The sequence below is a fragment of the Mixophyes fleayi genome, chromosome 12 (genome assembly GCF_038048845.1).
Source record: "Mixophyes fleayi isolate aMixFle1 chromosome 12, aMixFle1.hap1, whole genome shotgun sequence".
Taxonomy (NCBI): Eukaryota; Metazoa; Chordata; class Amphibia; order Anura; family Limnodynastidae; genus Mixophyes; species Mixophyes fleayi.
Genome location: NC_134413.1, coordinates 81,294,074 through 81,314,660, shown reverse-complemented (window position 1 = coordinate 81,314,660; position 20,587 = coordinate 81,294,074). Strand labels below are relative to the sequence as shown.

Genomic DNA, 20,587 nt, shown 5'->3' with positions numbered 1-20,587 from the left:
GTGTGCCATTGTTCTGGGACCCCAGTATCAGTGTGTCATTGTTCTGGGACCCCCAGTGTCAGTGTGTCATTGTTCTGTGTCCCCCAGTGTCAGTGTGTCATTGTTCCGGGACCCCCAGTGTCAGTGTGTCATTGTTCTGTGACCCCCAGTGTCAGTGTGTCATTGTTCTGGGACCCCCAGTGTCAGTGTGTCATTGTTCTGGGACCCCCAGTGTCAGTGTGTCATTGTTCTGGGACCCCCAGTGTCAGTGTGTCATTGTTCTGGGACCCCCAGTGTCAGTGTGTCATTGTTCTGGGACCCCCAGTGTCAGTGTGTCATTGTTCTGGGACCCCTGAAGCGGAGGCCCCCAACAGAGTGTATTGCATATTTTACAGGGGCCCCACAACATCGTTCAGGGTTCCAGCTTGCAATATACTGAAAATTGCATCCAGCATACAAAACTAGAAGTGGTGAAATGATTATCACATATTTGACCAATCTGGGACATTTCCAGATATCAATCCTTTAAACCTGGTACTTACATTGTTACATGCATGAATGGTACCCTGCCTACACAGATGTAAAATTCCTATCAAATATTATTTATCCAATAACCCAAACTTAACAGAAAAACAAATTGAAACTATTTCCAATGATGTAATCAGTGGAGTTAATATATGAAGAGCAAGCATGCTGTGCATCGATACATCTACTTAACCCCCATCTCCTCCCTTTAGCTCGTCCTCCCTTCTCTCCTCTAGCCTCAACTGGCTCCTCTTGTGCCTGGTCTGTTTACCCTCCCTTAGGATGTAAGCTCGTATGAGCAGGGCCCCTCCCCTCCTGTCTCCTCACCGGTTCTTCCGCTCTGTCTTTACTGCACATGACTGGCCGGAGTTTCTGAAGTATTGGTACTTTTTGTTCATTGTTCTGTATGGTTCTGTATGTATAGTCTACTGTTAGTACTGTGTGCGGCGCTGCGGATACCTTGTGGCGCCTAACAAATAAATGATAATAATAATAATAATAATAATTGTGTCAAGATGACTTGGCGATTTCTGCTGTTTCTGAGGCTGAGTGTCAGGTGATTTGTCATGACTTAAAAACCATTCAGTCCTTGCAAAATAATGGAAGATGTATTTGTATAGTAAGAGTGATCCCAGCCTCTTCCTGATATTGTGGTGAATTAAGTACAAGCATTATTCCTGAGCCCCCCTCTCTACCACCTTATCTAGAATTCTGTTTATGTTTAAAACCTGAGCCTTGTTGATACCCGTTATGTACATAAATGTATTACTCATAACCCCCCTCATTTTCACTACTTTACTCCTAGCTGTAAATATTGAGTAGCAGGTATCACACGAAAGACCTATCCAATAAAGCACATTCTAAAGGTCATCAGTGAAAAAACTGGATCATCGATCAATAAGGCTCAGATCCTCGCTGCATCTTTATTTGCACAAGTAAATTAGCCAGAAGGACTATTTCAGGGTGCACGCCCACTTTTTGATCCCCCTGAAAAGCACAAACTATTTCTGCTAGTTCTGTTTTTGAACCACCCCCTTCATTTACTTGAACTTTTACACATTTATCCTAATATACTGCTCAGTTTATCTCATTTATGGATTAAATTAACCAAGAGAGTGAGGAGACATCAGGACTGTCTTTTTTACATGCTGCTCTTTTGTATATTTCAATCATTATATCGTTTGAACTGTGGCTAGAAACAAGCTTATCCACAAAGGTGCAACTTGAAGGCACAAACTGCAGCTTGTCAGAGGTGGGGGATTGATCAACTTTCAGGAAAAGGATGCAAAGCAGGGAACAACCCCCTAAGTGCGCCTCCTGCACCCCTTTCTCAATGCATCCAACTTCTACCGTCAGCATCCCACATACTGACCTGCAAATCTATGAGCCTCCCTGTAACAACGGGTGCATTTGTCCGAAAGTTGTTAGAGCATAAAACAGCATTTTGCACTTTTGCACGTTAGGTTATGAGCCTCTTCTTGATGTCAGCTGCCATCCATACAACATATACAACTGATCACTGACAACCAGAGAACCTCTATATCCTCCACCTGGACGCCCGTAGTGTAGTGCATACACACTCTGATAGGCAGCATTATTCCCCAGACACAGAACTCGTCTGGTTGGAGATGGCAGTGATCAGTGACAAAGACTTGGGTTAGAAAATCAGCAACTTACTTCCGCAATCATTGGGGTAAATTTGATTGGCCGCGAGGTGACGCAATGTTGCTCCGGAACACTCCGCGGAGACACATCGCATCAGAATTTTCACTAAAATCTCCGCTCATAGAGATGTGTGGAACAATGAGCGGAGATTCTGTACTGTATTGGCTGGCAATGTGCGCTGCTGGAAATCGAGGCGACGTTAATACGCGGCCAATTGAATTCCCTCCTTTCTGTCAGTAGATATAGTGATGTCATGACAAATATGCTCGCAGCTATCTGCTTGCTTAGTTTGTATTGTAATGTAATGTAAGCATCTCCCTGAGATTTCTCTGCTATTGTTAGCGTTGAATTTGTGGAACAACAATATGAAGAATTTCCATATTTTGGAACTATGATCATATGAACTTGTCTTAAAATGAACATATATACTTCAACAAGTTGTAATAGCAAATTCAATTAAAATAGAACAAAACAATTTATTCAAGTAATGTGACATTCATAGGAAAAAACATTTGTCTTAACGTCAGTGAGAGGGATGAAACATAATTCCTTTTCAGTAACTTCAGCTTGTTTGTATATATAGTTGTAGCCTAAAGGACTGAATAAATGGGCATAAAAAACCAGTCCACACGCAGAGGCACACACACCTCGGAAGCATCCATATCAGCAGCGTAAGTGCTGACATGACACGTGCTGCGCACAGAAGTGGATCCGTCATAAACCAGCGGGCATAACTACCAGAATCTGCATAGGCGCAGATATACGCTATGCAAACTGGTGCATATCTAATTCTGCACAGCCCTTAAGTGTATACATTAAAAATACATTAAAGCCGCTGGACAGAAAATAGCAGTAGATCACTACACTGGAAACATTACACACTTTACTGGTGGGAAACATTGAGGATGGAGGGGTTTGAGTACACAATGATCTGTCGGGGCAAAGAAAGGAAAACATGAAAAATATTTTATTTTTTTTGTCTACCTTAGTGTAACAGGTGAGTCTCCTGAGACAAATGACCTGGTGTGCCTGTTCTAGGGGGTGTACCTGGGCACATTGTCTGGCATTGGTGGCTGGGGTCAATCTGACCTTTCGTGGGGGTTCATATTACAGTCAGGACAAAGCAGATAAAAGGGAGAGTTACCGTCAGCCCAGGCTGTCAGCGACTCCTGACTAATATCTGGTCGCCAGTCTGCTCTACTGACTCAGATTCAGATCTATTCTCTCTCACTTTGGTGCTTTGACGCCCACAGAAAAAACCTAGACTTACACAACTGTTGTTGAGGGTGGTGAAGTTGTGAAATATCCTGTCCAGGGACTGTTTTTCTACATACTGATTGGAAATACTAGTATACATCTATATCTAACTATATATCTATATCTCCCTCTATCTCTCTCTCTATATATATATATATAAGCTTATGTTGGAAAAATATTCACATTGCCCCAGATTTATCATCTGATACCCTCTGTAGAATAAATGTGCACCACTAACATCGTGGATTTTATGTATGTATGAGAAGGACAAGTTGTGCCCATGACCCCTATGGTAGGGAATTCTAGCTTAAAGGAGCGCGGAAGACGCGAGTCTGTACTCCTATATAAATATAAGAAGTGCATGTCTCAGAATGTACGTATGAGTGCTCATGACATTTTAAAGAGCTAAGTTTCCAAAAACTCGGGAACATAAACATTGATTGTGATCTGGAGGGGTGAAGGAAGGTGGATTTTACATTAAGGACGGGTTTGTTTGTACCTACAGAGTTGCAGCCTTGCGTGAAAGGTGCGGGGGTACTATGAGCGTAGTGGCCTAGGGTGGTCTGAACCATTAATCAGGCCCTGAGCCCAGGAGAGGATACAAGTGTTCTTGGTCAGGAGGCAGCATTTGATGATGTTTGTGGCCAGGACTTCCTGCTAATTCTGTCTCTCCTGACTGACAGCATATATAATTACATCGGCTGGGGGTAATATTAAGTACAAATATACGCATCACATTTTTCAACAGCAAATAGCTGTGCTGTGGAATGATATACATAATCAAGTACTGTAGAATGTGGTGATGGGCTACTAAGTTCTATCCTCTATCTCAGTCAGGCCGAAGCAGTACTGAATTACAAGACTGCCAGAGACTAGATGACAATCAGCCTTACAGAGCAAATGTTAAGTAAGCAGGTAATACAATCAGTCAGATAGACACACACATGTACAGGAGGGGACTGGTAAAGAAAGTCTAATTAGATTGTGGAATAAAAGGAAAAATAAGCTAACAAATTAAACTAAATTCACCAAATACTTTGTACATTATTACAGCCTAACTAATGTGGAGAGGACTGCGTATTACACAGATCTATTCACTTACAAATGATCGTTAGTTACAGACAAGTGTTTTAAGAAAGACTGGATACAAATATAGAAGAAAAAAAAACCTACCGCTACAAAGTGCTGTAAATAAACTCATTCTTCTGATCTTCAACGTCCTATCTCAATTTGTAAAACATTTCAGCACCTGGAGCCAACGTACGAGCTTGTGTTAGTGTCAGACCACAGGACACAAACAACATGGATTAGACATGATCAAACACAAGTTCATACTGTATCAATGCAGCACAACTGAATACTCCGAAAATAGAAACACAAAAACGCTTTGTTCTGCAAAGCTGCGAAAACGCCGTTAAAGAATTGTTTTCCTAACGATGCCGGCATCCATTTTTTATACACTCCGTATTTATTAGGAAATGTTCAGCGTGCAACACAAAAACAATTGACAAACCAAGAGAGGAAGAAAACAAGAGGTGTAGTAAAGGATCGAAGGGGAAATTTGGGAGATGCAACAAACAGCATGTAAATCAATCATTGCAAATGATCACCTACACACATAAGCTGTGTGTTTACACTGGCAGTCCTCAGGAGATGCTGTGAGGGCTTGAAGACATGTACATATCATTATCAACATTTATTTATATAGCGCCAGCAAATTCCTTAGTGCTATACAATTGGGAACAAACATTTATAAAACAATACTGGGTAATACAAACAGACAGAGAGGTAAGAGGGCCCTGTTCACAAGCTTACAATCTATGGGACATATTTAAATTATGTTTAAATATGGCAATTGTATAGATAATGGCAGGTTCCAAGCTGCCCCCAGGTGACATAGTCTTAGAGAAGCTCATCTATAGACGTCCTGATAAGAAGTGTCAGCATAGTACATTCCGAGAGCCTGTTCTGTAGTGTGGTATCTACAATCATGCATTTCAGATCTCCCTCTGATACTGTTATGTTATAACAGGAGAGGGTGTAATGACACCTCCAATACTTCTCTATATAAAGCTTGGCTCATAGACTGCACAAGGGGCACTTTGGAGGTGATTAGTGATGATATTGCCCATTGCCGTCATAAGTAGACAGAAGCTTTATATCAGGCCTGTCCAACCTGTGGCCCTTCAGGTGTTGTGAAACTATAAGCCCCAGCATGCTTTGCCGGTAGACAACCAGTTGATAGCTGAAAGGGCATGCTGGGACTTGTAGTTTCACAACACCTGGAGGGTCGCAGGTTGGACAGGCCTGCTCTATATCTTCTGGAGGAGATTTTCTTGTCCTGTGGTTAACATCTGGTGGTAGATTTATCAAACCTTCTATAAAAGAAAATTGGAGGTGTTGCCCATAGCAACCAATCAAATTCTAGCTATTATTTTTTAGAATGTAGTAGTTAGATGATAGTTAGAGCCTGACTGGTTGCTATGGGCAACACCCCCACTTTTTTTTAAAAGATGATTTGATAAATCCACCCTTGAAATTGGACTGTGTATGGGCCCAAATATGGACTGTGCTTAGACTCCAACAGCAAAATATAATAAGGTAGTTTAAAGGCATTACGGAGTTCTACCAAAGTCAATTAAAGTGTAAGTATCACTTTACAATTAAAAATTCTGGTATAGTCTGTATGTTCTCCCCGTGTATGCGTGGGATTCCGTCGGGTGCTCGGGATTCCTCTCACACTTCAAAATCATACTAGTAGTATAATCATCTTCTGACAAAACAGACCCTAGTGTGTGTGCGTGGTAGGGAATTTAGACTGTAAGCTCCAATGGCACAGGTACTTATATGCATGGTAAATATTCTCTGTAGAGCGGTGCGGAATATGGTGATAACAGTAATATATATATATATATTATGATTTTGATATATGCATAGTTTGTACCTTGTTGAAGAAGTAAAAGAGTAAATGACCTTGGAAACAAAACAATACCCGTTCCCATGAAGTGCTCTGTACTTTTCTACTTGTTCCCCTAGTGGTGAAATCAGACACAAGTACCAAGTAGACTGTTAGTTTATTATTATGATTAGTACTATTGCCCAGGGATCAATATGTAGGAAACAAGTTTATGCAAATACTGCGACCGCCTTCAGACCTGACGATGATGAATAAAGCCTAAACCGGATGTCTGAGGTGTTTTGGCTGGTTTATCAGTATTTTGTTTCCTGTCGTATTATGTAGTATTGGTTGACACTTTCAATCTTACCACACCAGGTAAAAAGAAGGTAATTTCCATATGTGAAAAGTGCCCAGTCAGCAGTGTTACTGGCTGCAGCCTGAGACTGTGATAGACCGTGGGAGTGACCCTCTTGAAGTGGCTTCTCACCGGCGTCAGTGGAAATGTTAGCAAAGCGTGTGACTGCCTCTCCTGTTTCTTTCCCTCCTCCAGCCCAGATTGAAATCATCCCATGTAAAATCTGCGGAGACAAGTCCTCCGGAATCCACTACGGTGTTATAACGTGTGAAGGATGTAAGGTGAGAGATTGGGGACTATATATAAGATCTGTCAGCTCTCTGGGTTACTAAGTGCCATCCAAGGCCTCTACTTGATACAGGAGATACAGCACCTTCTCTAAGCATTACTGGTTATGTCAGAGAGCTGATACATTGTTAAAACAAAGTAATATATAAAACAATAACAGTAGCCCTGGGTGAAAAGTTATGATGTAGTGAATAGGGAGGGGGGGAATGTAAAAGTTAACGAATGTCTCTGTATTCCTCAGGGATTTTTCCGCAGAAGCCAACAGGGGAAATCGATCTATTCTTGCAGTCAGCAACAGAGTTGTCAGATTGACCGTTCCAGTAGGAACCGCTGCCAGCATTGCCGTCTGCAGAAGTGTCTGTCCCTGGGCATGTCACGTGATGGTGAGACACACCGCGGGGGAAACGTAGCGTGTAGTGTCAGCATTACATGGAGAGGGGGAGAGATGGGCAGAGTGACCCCTTTACCTAACACACATATACCAGGACACTGACTTATTAACTCTCTTTAGGATAACTATATAGCAAATCTATATGTACATGCAGAATATAAAAGTTCCCATTTCATTATAGGATTAAATATATTTCACATCTACTGTTATGTCACTTGTTATTATCCTCTGTAATTAGCTATTCCAAGTCCCCAATGACTCTCTCCTGTAGGCCACCAAAAAAGCCTGTCGTCAAGGGAAAACCACCATGATCAAGGCTTTATTCCAAATATCCTCAGTTTCAATATATATATATAATGGTATCTACATGGTAAATGCAGACTTTATTCATTACTTGACCAGTGTCATCCTTCCCGCACCTTCAAATCCATCTTTATGACACCATTTTGCTGATCCACTTTTATTTCCCAGCATCATTGCACCGCTGCTTCATTTTTATAAATCTTTATGTATCTTTCCTGCTGATTTCTCCATCAGGTTGTGAAACTTTCTTGTTTTGTTCTATTATGCAGACTTTCTCTGGATCTGCTCTTTTCCTCTTAACAGCTTATTGATTTATGGAAATTGCCACCACTTTACCAGATGCATGACCAGAGGTAAAACAGACTATCAACCTGATTCCTAAACAAGTTAAACTCTGTCCATCTTCTTCTGCATGTCCTCACACACACTGTGGTATCCAGAGGATACTTGTCTCAGTGTACAGTTCTTCATCGATACATTTTGGAGATTCTGCCCATCTGAAAACTCATCATCAGATTTATCTACACTGTAGAATGTTTTGGCAAACACACGTTTGTCTGTGGAAGTTTCGTGAGAAGAATAAGTTTCCCGGAAGCCGCCATCTTGTTCTCTAATTCTCATAACTCTTATTTTCCAGAGCCTCTTTGACGTTCTCCAAGTTCTCTTTTCTCCGATTTGTGTGGTCCAGCTGCTCAGACAGGTTCTCAAAATCTTTTAAATATTTTTGTTCGATCTCCTGGACTAGAGCTTCATATCTCTAAAAGATCTTTATGCTGTCGGTACCGCAAATATTCCACTTGCGCAACTTCAAATCTTGTTTACAGCAATTTATTCCTCCTGTCTCACAATTTTGAAAGTTTCAATGTCTTGCTCCCAAGACCTCAATTCTTCACATTGAGAGCTCCCTCTTGAACAGAACTTACCATCTTTTAATTGAGGGGTTCTATCTGGTCATACAACAACTGCTTGTCCAAGTCTTCTCAATGTGACTGGCTCTTGGACACCTTGTCCTTGAAGTTGGGATTCCAACTTCTGTGCTGCCTCTTCTGTTTTGATATGTCTGGTGGTAGCATTGGCCAACTGCTCCTTGGCAACCTGGAGAGCTTCAATATCAGCTGCATGAAGCATTAATTCACGCTCATACCTGTTCTGAGCCTCCGAGGCTATACTTGCTTCTGGACAATCCTATCTGGCTTTCTGATCATTGTTTACAGCAGTATTTGTTCTCGGATGAGCAGCTTTGCCTGAGTTGCAACACTTTTGGCTCCTTATTTTCAATAACTTTATACTTCTCATCCCGAAGCTCCTGAGACAGTTGCTTGTTGAGTCTTTCTAGTTCCACAATGTCTCCGATAGGCAGCAGGCCAAGGCCATAGTTTTTGTCCTCTTTACCACAATTTTTTTCATTATGTCATGTTCTTTAATGTTCAGGGTCATATGACTTTTCTCTAACTCATAATCCACAAGTTGTGCTTGTAAAGATTCGATTATAGATTCTTTTTTCTTTTAACATTAGAGTTTGATGGACCACTTTCTCCCATGCACACTCTGTTGCGCTCTGATGTCCCTTTATATATTCTCTTAGTGTTAGCATTTCATGTTCATATAACTTTCTACAGTATAGTTCAGTGGATTACAAACTTTTTCAGTTCAAGGCAGCCTTGGGGTCTCCAAAATTTTTTCAAGGCACCCCTAAGCCAAAATAATTACCAAGTAGTCTCCCGTCTTGCTTACCACTGGCCCTGGCCAAGGCACCCCAGGGAGCCCAGGCGCACAGTTTGGGAACCACTGGTTCAGTTCAATGTTTCACATTTCTCAATGTACTTGGTCAATAAAGGCCAGTTGTATTCTTTTCAAGCATTTGGGTTTACTCCGAATACCACAAAAGTCTTTAAATCAGAACAAACTCTTCCATTGTTACACAGTCCACTCCAGACAGAACCAGTACCACACTTTTAAGTGACCACAACATTTTTTAGATTAATTTTAATTTTGTGGTTTAAATGTTTGTTTTCTCGGAAACAACACTTGGCGTCTCAGCACATTATAAAGGGTCAGACTTCAGTCTTGGTTTTGTATTTCTCCACATGAAGACATTGATATACCTGTAGGCAATATTTCTCGTTTATGTTTGTTTCCAACATTTCTGTCTTGTAAACATTAATCGTCTGTTTGCTGACTCACTTCTTGAACCCTCACTATGAAGTGCGCAGATAGGACGCTTTATACTTTCTCTGAAGTGGCTTATAACACCACAAAACATAGTCTGTATACTGCTGGGGTCCCTCGTAAGACAGACTCTTTGGTTTCTATGTGAGGTCACACTACAGCCTCACACTAGACCCTCTGCACTCTTCGAGCTCCTTGCCTGCCACTTGTAGGTCTGTACTTGGGAATTGTTTGAATTCTGTGGGGGTAGGCCCGGCACCCCCAGGCCTGAACAGGTGGCTAACTAGAGCATCTTATTACCCCACACCCCCTCCACAGCTCACAACCACTGGGGTGAGCGACTGTGGGAGGAGGTCATTCATGATTCCATGATCCGAGCAGGGTCTTAGTCACACCTTCAAGATCCTCTTTCCCTAATCTGGTGGTTTTATCTTCCATGTCACCTGGCCTGTTACCACAATATATATATTTCACAAAAATGACAAACATACAGTATTTACTTATCCGTGTTTTGATACAATTTCTGGTACATTTTCATCAATACGTTTTATTAATAATTGTTGTCAACTTCAACACCATGGAAGCACCCTCTGTTTTTATTTTGTAGAATTGTGGAGATCAGTAAATTCTGGGTAAACTTTACACTTCTGTATGTCACTGACGAGTTGTTGCTGAAAATATGGAAATTAAAAAGGAAGGAAGGAAAAAGGAAGCTCAAAAATGTTCTTATAAACCCTTAATCAACTATTTGATGAATATCACACCATAATGTTCCTTTTAATAGGTAGATCATCAGGTCATCGTTCCCTGGCTCGGCTCCATGCTAGGACTTCTCTGACCAGGAAGTGCAATGTCCAGTCATAGCAATGAATTTCCCCGATGAAACACGTTGGATGAAATGCGTCGGAGGTGTTCTCCAGTTCATACATGTACAGACAGCCAATAACCAAAACAAAGATCGCATTGAGCATTGCATGTCCTGGACTGAGGTCTGATCAGAGAAGTCCCAGAGTGAAGTAGCACCAAGGTTCGCTCCCAGTGGTGATTCACCAGCTATGTGAACACATCTGATATCTATGTATAGTTTTAATTGGCATTAAGATCTTGACTTTTATAAATCGACTACACTACTGTGTGTCTATCTAGTTTTTACATTTATACAGGTATTGTATTTTAAGTTTATAGCGTTTACTTTCCTTTGTTAAACAGATGGGTCAATATTTTCTTCTAACCTCCTCAGAAAGATTCACCCCTGACTAGTTAATACACAAGCCAGAAAACAGACAACACTGACAAGACTTTTCTCTTCATGTCCTCTAGTAACAGTGTATCTGTTGACCAGCATATATTCTTTCACTAACCTCAAAAACCTACATAAATTAGGACACATCCGGTTGGCTCATGGAACCATCGTGAAGGCCCATTTGTAAATACTTTGTCTGGTGGGTGGAAACTGAGAGAAAGTGGGTCACCAATCTGTCCATAAACTGACCACATAGCCACACAAATAGATCTCTAAATGGGCACAGAATGTGCCCCACAGACGGCAGATGCTAATGTGTGAACGGCACAGGGGAATGATTATATCCCAGGCCATCAAACCCCAAGTCTCTGTCACAAGCCATGGAAGTAGCAGCTACAGCTCATGTACAACGGCATAGGGCTACTGGTGTGGGTAAGACCAGTCTCTACAGAAACCTGTCCAGAAGGTATAAGTTGGACACCTTTATTGCATGATCTTCCAGGTTGGTTCAGGTTAACAGAAGGTTCCCTGATAAGGAGTAATGTTATCATAGGTGCTGGACATTCACCTGTGCCTACAAATATCTGACAACTGCAAGCACAAGCTGCTAGATTATTGGGTTATTCTGCATTTGTGTACCTGACCTCGGCTTGCCTGTTGTGTATACTTGCCATTGCCTGTGATTCAAACATTGGCTGTGAATACATCTGCTGATTGCATCCTGCTCAGATACATGAATTAGCTCTGAAGTTGACTGCTACTTATCAAGATACTTATATAATATCAGACTTCAGCATGGAATTCTGATTGATGCTGTTGTTCCTGTAAAGTGGATATTAAGTGGGATTTTGACCTCTGACTTTGTGATAGCTAAGTGCTGGAAATAGCTGTGTTTCTATGTCTAAGCCTCTGACTGAAAATCCTTAATGCTGCTTCATGTGACTTTAGTTATACACTGCCGACTGCTGCATTAGTTGTTACATTGTATCCGGATGCCAATCTCCTCTCTGTTGCTTCACTATGTTCATATCAAGCTTACGCCTATGTTGTAACATTTGCTCAATAGGTTGCACCTACGCCCGCTAACAAAACCAGAAATCAGGCACTACTATTACCTACGTGATCTCCATCGTTGCAGATCGCTGGACTATACAATTTACCCTTGTGTACTGGTCTGCTTTTACCATCTATTTGCTATACGGCATCACTACCACTAGTGGGCGCATCCTCTGTATCTAGTAGCAGAGGCCACATGCCTTTAGGGTCTATACCATAGTGCTGCAATCTCTTACAGTCACACCATAACCTTCTTACTAAATGTGCGTCAGATAATAAATTATCAGCATTAGTCTTTTCATTACACTGAAGTAAAAAGAAAAACAAAACTCCATCAAATCCAACACTTCACAATTAAAACAAAATACATGTTTATGGAATATAATCAGCAGTCCAGTGGTGCTAGAAAGTTTGTGAACCCTTTAGTATTTACTGAATTCCTGCAAAAATGTAAACTGAAATGTTTTCAGATCTTCCTCTAGTTCATAAAAATAGATAAAGAGAACCCAATAAACTAAATAACTTGCAAAAGGGAATACAAAGGGAGTCAGGTCTGTTAATCAATGAGACGGCAATCAGATGTGAGTTTGGGTGGCCAATGATAATAAATAATTAAAAGAAATCCATACATTTTATAAATATTCTTTCCTTGCTGTTGTCCCTGTCTATTTTCCCTGCAGCTGTAAAGTTTGGTCGCATGTCTAAGAAGCAGAGGGATATTCTGCAAGCTGAAGTGCAGAAACTTCGCCTGAGGGAGCAAAAGGCTGAGGTTTCCGCCAGTCAGAGAAGCCCTGAACCCCAGGTTGAACAACCGTCCTCTACATCCCCTGAGCTGCCTCACACCATTCAGCATTCCGCATGGACCGGCCACGGTAGATGGGAATCTTCCTGCTCCTCTTGTCCTTGCTCAATGCCCAGAATGCAGTTACAGAGGAACCCAATTGTTCTTCACCCTCACATGCCAGAAAATACACAGACAGAAGCCACGCTTAGGAAGAGTTATCTCAGAGTTCAGCAGCTTCATACGGAGCATGTGAGACCAAATGTGCTCCAGAGTTTGGAACCGTACTGCAGCCTAAACTTTAGCAGCTGTCTTCCTCCAGAATGTATGGTATCAGCGGCAGAGCTGGGTGAGTGGGTTTGAGCCCAACGAGAAACTTCCAATGTCACACTTTCCTCAGTCTCACAAATATACTCAGTATATATATATATATATATATATATATATATATATATATATATATATATATATATATATATATATATATAGAACTTTGCTGAATTTCACCCAGCAGGTCCTCTTCGACCTCGCACAGTTAAGTCTTTCCTGCTATTATCTTTATCTCTCTTATCCTCAGAGCTTCTGATGCAGAACGTGGTGTTTGCGCACCAGGAGACATGCCAGTTCCGTCAAGAGAACCTGCAAGTATTGCGATGGGAAACGTTTTCACCAGAAGAGCTGGCTAACTTCCACCAAAAGGTAACCGCTAAACACGTTTCTTTTAGAGATTTCTATGCATGGTTTTCAAAATGCATAACAGTAACATAAGTATAAAACATCTTAAAGAGAAAAACGTGACTTCACAATCCCTTCATAATCAGTATTTTTGCGCTTGCTGATGCCATTGTTGTGAAATTGCTTTCCTTGCATATAACAACACAAATATTACAACGCTCCAGAATACTTCATCTCCACAAAGTCATTAATCACTGTCAGCAAACCTATGGGTATAAATAAAGAGGAACTGGAATATAGAGTCCATAAATGTCAAATGAAATAAATTTAAATGGTGAATAATAAACTGTACAGGTACCTAATATGAATCAGCTTATCCAGCATTCCCTCCTAGACCTCCTCAGTCAAAGAAGGAACATCCAGTTTCCTTTTGTTAGATTGGTGATCCCTGTATGAAACTAAATTGTGCTGCCAGAGCATGATGTATGAATACATGTGGAACGCAGATGGAGCCACGGTAAATCTGTCTTGGTCGTTGAATGACAGAAAAAACGTTTCCGAAAACAGTTGCCAGATATATCTGACACCATGTTGCACCTAGGATGTCAGGCACTGAGCAAATCCCTGAACCATGAAGGAGCATTTGGAAAAAAGGAGGAGGGGGGGAGATGGGGAAGAAGCAATTTGCTAAAGATTAATTATAATTAATTAGCAGTATTAGTGCTCGGATACTGAAAATAAAGCAGATTTAAAGGAATTGGCTAAACCCCCAAAGGATTTTGCTTCTACAGCTTCTAATTCCACAGCGGGATTATCCACATCTGGATGAACCAACCAATTCATGTACGCCAGTTCAGGTCTAAGATAGTATAGTATAAGCTTGGGGAGTCCCACTGAAACTGCAGGTTGGATCTGCCAAACTGTATTAGGAAGGTACATCATTTACCCAAAAAATTGAAAGACCAGAGAAAGGGTGCGATGATCAACGTTTGCATTTAGAAGCAGCGTTACCTACTTTATACCTGCTATATGCTGAAAGAATCTGACCAATATGGTGAGCAGTTCAAATCCCAGTGCAGAAGGCAGTGTAGAGAGTGAGAAAGCAATAAGTGCCTCTCTGAGGAGAAGAAGGAGCCAACATGTCAGACCACATACAGGCCATAGGGGTTTATACAGGAGTCTGTAAGGAGACTTAGAAGAATTTGAGACAAAACCACATCTGTCCAGGATGGACCACTCTAGGGTCAAAAGAATTGTACAAATCCAGGGCACCTATGACTCAGAAACCCACAGCATGTTTGAGCGGTTTCCCTGCAGAGGAACCTGGCAATGCCATCATCAATCTCTTCCATCTGGTTCATCTTGAGCAATCAGAATGGGGCACAAAGAGAAGAATGAAGATAGTTCTGCATCGGTATATGTACTACTAGTTGTATACAGCCCAAGGGTAGAGTTTATTTGTTTTGGAGATAATTAGTGAACCTGCAAGAATTATTTGTGTATGTCAGGTCTGAGACACTCACATATTGGAGCACAGATCTCCGCAGATACCAAACAGGTAGTTACTAGCATGTCTGTCTTTCTGCAGCCCATGGACCAGATGTGGGAACGTTGCGTGTGTCACGTTACGAATGCCATTCAGTACATTGTGGAATTTGCAAAGCGTCTCAGTGGCTTTATGGACCTGAATCCCAATGACCAGATTGTACTTCTGAAAGCAGGTAACAGAGGCCCCATTGTCACGGTGCCAACAGATGAGACTGAAGAGGGGGGGGGGGCACTTAGATAAACGCATTACAATAATGGCCTTTATGTACTAGTCAGTGTGCATCACAAGTACAGGAACTAAACATACTGCTAATGTGTTGTCTCCGAGTATTATATCACAGGTGTAAAACCATTGTTGTATAATCCTCACAGGACTCTTCTTCATATGTTCAGCACTATATAAACCTCACAGGTCTCTCCTTTACATGTACAGAACTATATAAATCATACATGTCACAGATCTCTTCAAGTGTGCAGACATTTTAAACCTCATTATCACATTTATAGTCATGTTATTATTCCTGCTGACATCTCATTTATATTTTCTAGGTGCGATGGAGTTGCTGCTAATCAGGATGAGCCGGGCCTTTAACTGTTACAATAACACCATCTTTTTTGATGGCAAATATGCCCAACTGGAGGTCTTCCATGCCTTGGGTAAGACAGGGCAGGTAGCTAGGATTGTGTGTACTTTCTAGGACACTAGGTGCTGAAGAAACATTGCATTGTTGCTATAGCCTTGGATAAAGTGATGTAGCATCTAGATAATGTGAAGGAGTTTAGAGCTATATTGGATCAGTATCACAGGACAGACCTTCATAAATTGGGGGCAATGTATTTGAAAACCGCGGGCTAAAAGAAAGTGGGAAGATAAACTTGAGGAAAGTGTGGTGCACTAAAGGGCTTCCATTGTGCTTGCAGGGTGCGATGACCTCATCAATTCCATGTTCGACCTGTGCCAGTCTCTGTGTGCTCTCAACCTCTCTGAACACGAAATGGCCATCTTCAGCGCCATGACCCTGCTCGATCCCAGTAAGTTTATACCATAGGAGAATACACTAATTGAAAGTTATGACAACATTTTCAAATAAAGTTAATTTAAATAAGACATTGCCCAAGTCCTCCAGCATGACATTTTTCTGTCTTTGTAATACAATGTGAGGAAAAAAAACCCCCACAGAAGCCAATACAACTGCTCACTACAAGTGCCCGCTGTGTGGCATTAACAGCGCAGCCAATCACAAGTGTTTTTCAATACTGGCTGCTTGTTATTGGCCACCAGCTAAAGGAAGTCCTGGCTTCAGGTCACAGTCATTCAGCGCTAGGGCCTTCACAGTGAGTTGTAGTGGATTTTGATTCCAAAGACCAATGAATTTCCCATATTACAACAAAAAACAAAAAGAGAAAATTATATTCATACTACAAAGGTGAACAAGATTTTTCTGTGAGTATTTTATTCAATTCTTATTCAATACATTAATTTTTATTTATTTTTATGTATTTTGGCACCACATGTTCCAGTCATTGACTGTCAGTGCCTGCTGGAACATGTAGTTCTACAATAGCGGCAGCATTTATTTTATAGTGGGTATGAAACTTGAAGTTTTGCATCCAACTTTCCTGCTCAATCAACTGTTTTCAATAGAGGTCCGGCATTCAATTGGGTGAAACATCAGTAGCAGTAAGTAGAATGTTGTGCACAGAAAAGTGTGCTAGTTTTGGTGTAAGGCAAAAGTTCCCCTTGCGTTATATCCATCTCAGCTTCCACCTTGTGACAGACAAGGGTTACTGCAGCCTATAAAGTTGGATGCTTAAAGCAGCATTCCCAGTTCTTCCTCACTTGCTGTATGCAGATAGACAGAACACAATGCAGGATATATACATGTATGTGTGCAACATAAAGACCATCAGAATAATATATATATATATATATATATATATATATATATATATATATATATATATATATATATATATATACACACACAGTATTATAATATTTTGCTGTACATTCCTTAGAAAACTCCATAACAAATATCCCCCTTTCCTCAGGCCGCCCCTGGCTACAGGAGAAGCAGAAAGTGGAGACCCTTCATAGGAAGTTACACTTGGCCTTCAGACACCTACTTCGGAGGACCCATCGGGAGGGCATATTAACCAAGGTCAGAGAATCGCATGATAAAATTGTTGATAATCAAATCATCATCACATCTCAAAACATCTACATTGATAGTCCTAAGAATGATGACTTAATACACATTTCAAATGTTCTCTTTCAACTTAAAATGTACAAACATCAGTATATGTAAAAGCTTCACGTATATTCTCCATGTGTACATTGGTTTCCAAACCTCATAAGTTATATAGCACCGACAGTGTACATAGCACTGTACAAGACTGAGTTACAAACAAAAGGAAAAGGTATAGGTATTTGTTCCACATTAACAAGAGACAATTGGCGTTTACTGCCCCAAAAGTTTTCTAGGTCTCTTCTTGTGAGTGCAAGAATTTGTAGCATGCTCTGCATTACAATGTCACAGGATAATCATTAGATGAACATGTTTAATGTTTCCCATTTGTTTCCAGCTTCCACAAAAGGAAAGATTATCCGCCATCTGCCAGTTACACATGGAGAAACTGAACATCTTCAGACAGATGTACCTGGGCGTTGCCTGGGAGAGGTTCCCCCCGCTCTACAAGGAACTATTTATTTTAGAGCCTGAAAATTCCTGATTGACCTGGACATCCCATCCGGCTGACATCTAGCCACCTGCCGTCTCTCCAGTCACAGAGTCCTTCAGTTTGTCCCTACGTGACATCTTGTACCGGGGAATACCCATCCTTAGAGAAAACTTGTGTCAAACAGGAAGAGCTCTTAAACTCTTCTCCATCCCTTTCCCACCTATCCAGTAAAAAGATGTTTTTTTTATGTAAACTTTCAAATACTGGCATTAACCATTGGGCTAAGAAGAGTTGGCAGAAGCTACAATCTGAGGGGAGTATATTACAGTCTAGTACAGGGCTGGATAGGAGCCAGGTGGCTTTAATAGTTACTGCCGGACATTTCTAGGATCTTAGATTCTACTGGTGCTTAAAGCATTAACCAGGTAACCAGAGCGGCCTTACAAAAAGTAGTGGAATGATAAAGCAATAATGGCAGAGGGACCCTGACCGGGATACTGGAGAGTGTGAGGGGTCAGAGTATCACCCCCGCCTTGTAGGCTGGTATAATTTCACATATGTCATTGCACATTTGCTGCCACTATTTTATTTGGCTGTCTGACAATAAGCTATATGTGTCCTATTTTGTCTTCCTTTATTTTTATAATAAAATGAATTTCATGTACAAGTCACGTGAGCAGGATTCTTTTCTCACTGAAATATATTTCTTTAAAACGATGTATCACACACAGCAGATTTGGATGCAGTTACACTATCAAAGGCATCTGTAATATTGACAATAATAAGACCTATAACAGCAAGGTGTTTACAAGACGTACATCCAATTATATAGAGTCAGTGAAGAACATTACAGACACATGTACTTATTGCATACATCAGAACTTGTCACAATGGTGTTTATCTGCAATCAGTATTCTGTATCTCAACATGCAACATGATAATACTTCATTTAGAATCTGCAAAACATGTGCACAAAGCATAGTTCACTATATGCAGCTTATTTGGGTACATTCTACATACAATAGTGCATAGAGTGTTTCCGTGCAAACACTTTGCACAGCCATTTGCAGGACTGAGTCCTACCTATTATCACATCTGTCCACAGAACAACATTGACATTTTTCTCATAAAATACTACTTGCTAGAGCCTTATGTCCTCAGTAAGTCATGAAAGTGAAGGGATAAAACTTTCTTCCCCCTCTCCTGTAACTACCCTCACCTTGTCCTGCCTCCTGTTCCTGAGTGGCTACCTGCACTGCTCAGGTGTAACAAAGTAGGACGGACTTCGTTATCTGCCCCCCCCCCCCCTTCTTCATGCCACCTGCCACGGGCTCCCTAGCGACCATCCTCCCTTATCATTCTTCGGTGCCATTACTGCGCCTGCGATTCCTTTACACATGGGTCACATTTGTAAACTTTCATTTGTTTCTACATTGGCACTTGTGTGTCTAAGACTGAAAGCTCTCACGAGCCGGGCCTTCTCTGCCCTCTCTGCCCTCTGCCTCCTCGCTCAACCTCGTATGCCCTTGTTCTGTGTTAAGTTTTGCCAACTGGGAAGAACTTGGTTTTAATCTGTGGTTGTAGGTAAAAGTGACCTTTGTAGCCCAGCTTTGAATCTGAATAAGTCAATGATCTAAGGAGCGATGCTTTCAGAGGTGTAGAAAGAAGCAGGCAGGAGGTTAAACTATACGTGCCCGGTTCTTACACTTCCCTTGCGGAGGCGAGGTACGAAAAGAAGCGGTGGGCGTGGTCTGATGACGCCATTTGCGTCAATAAGTACCTGAAGCACGACGTATGATGATGCTAAGCATGCCTTTCCCCGCTTAGTGTTCACTAACATGGGTGTGATCATGGCACCACACCACCCACCCTGCAAACAGGTAAACTGGAGTCTGGGAAGTCACACAGAGTCTCCTGAACATTAAAGAAAAGTAGGTGCCAATGGGTTACAATTATCTCTCCTCTCAATAATGAATAAAAACTGTAAGACACATAATATCCACCCAATATAGAGGAAATCACTCTGATTACTATCAGTCACAGAAGCTTCTTGCAGCGGTCCCAGGATTTACATACAGAATATAGAGCCAGGACAGGGATCAGACCGGGTCTTGTCTCCAGTGTTTAGATGTCAGGTCGCACATCACTGAATCTCGGTGTGGTCCCTATGCATGTCTTCCCCTTTCAGTAAGGGCAGAGCACATTAAATATTAAGGACTTATAGGTGTAGCGTGTCTGTCTCAGTATGAAGCCTGCTCTCCAGATGTCTCCCACGAGCTCTTTCTGGCACTAATCACCATCCTGCAAATACATAAAGTCGACCCCCAGGATGAAGACAGAGAGGCAGCGAGGACGCCACTGCACAGGTAGGGCACATCAAGTACATTATGTGTGGGTGACAAACATCTGGGTCTGCAGATACCTACAGACGGCAGCACTGATCAGCAGTAGGAATACATGCTTCAAATTTATCTTTACAACATTAAGCCTGTACCCATCACAATAGATTTTAAAATCCCTACATTAACCTTAATAAGGCGCTAAAAATGGCGCTATGACGCTGTTTCTATACTTTGCGCTCATTGACTATTTAAATTGTGGTCTTTCTCACCTAGATTGGTGGGCCTGGTTATTCTCAGTTTATTTAATACTATCCTTCACTTGGGAAACACGTTATTGTGTCTTGATTAATCTTGGACTCACTATTGAACATAAGATCAACTGAAAATATACTTAACTGAACAAAACTTCCTGGAAACAGAGACAATAAT

General features: G+C 41.3%; 1 protein-coding gene and 1 long non-coding RNA gene across 3 annotated transcripts in view; one reads left to right on the top strand and one right to left on the bottom strand.

Moving 5' to 3' along the window:
• Positions 1–4,597: 4,597 nt before the first annotated feature.
• The window catches only part of LOC142108443 (uncharacterized), a 36,839-nt gene continuing 20,849 nt past the window's right edge, over positions 4,598–20,587 (bottom strand). Inside the window, exon 4 of one of the 2 annotated variants that reach the window (XR_012680150.1) lies at positions 4,598–4,675. This is a non-coding gene — a long non-coding RNA (uncharacterized LOC142108443). Of the gene's footprint in view, positions 4,676–19,143; positions 20,118–20,587 lie in introns of those variants that run through there. The other variant, XR_012680149.1, reaches the window with a different exon arrangement.
• On the top strand, positions 6,707–18,471 carry LOC142108425 (nuclear receptor ROR-alpha A-like). The gene is made up of 9 exons (XM_075192051.1): positions 6,707–6,961; positions 7,210–7,351; positions 12,811–13,260; positions 13,489–13,610; positions 15,175–15,307; positions 15,684–15,791; positions 16,056–16,166; positions 17,187–17,296; positions 17,721–18,471. The coding sequence occupies exons 1-9, from the start codon at positions 6,827–6,829 to the stop codon at positions 17,865–17,867; spliced, it is 1,458 nt and encodes a 485-aa protein (XP_075048152.1). The 5' UTR covers positions 6,707–6,826; the 3' UTR covers positions 17,868–18,471.

Bases quoted from the DNA above. Each gene is read 5' to 3' on its own strand.
- LOC142108425 (XM_075192051.1), top strand. From the start codon at position 6,827: ATGTTAGCAAAGCGTGTGACTGCCTCTCCTGTTTCTTTCCCTCCTCCA. The intron at 15,308-15,683 runs GTAACAGAGGCC...TATATTTTCTAG, and splicing joins GATTGTACTTCTGAAAGCAG to GTGCGATGGAGTTGCTGCTA. The intron at 15,792-16,055 runs GTAAGACAGGGC...TTGTGCTTGCAG, and splicing joins GGAGGTCTTCCATGCCTTGG to GGTGCGATGACCTCATCAAT.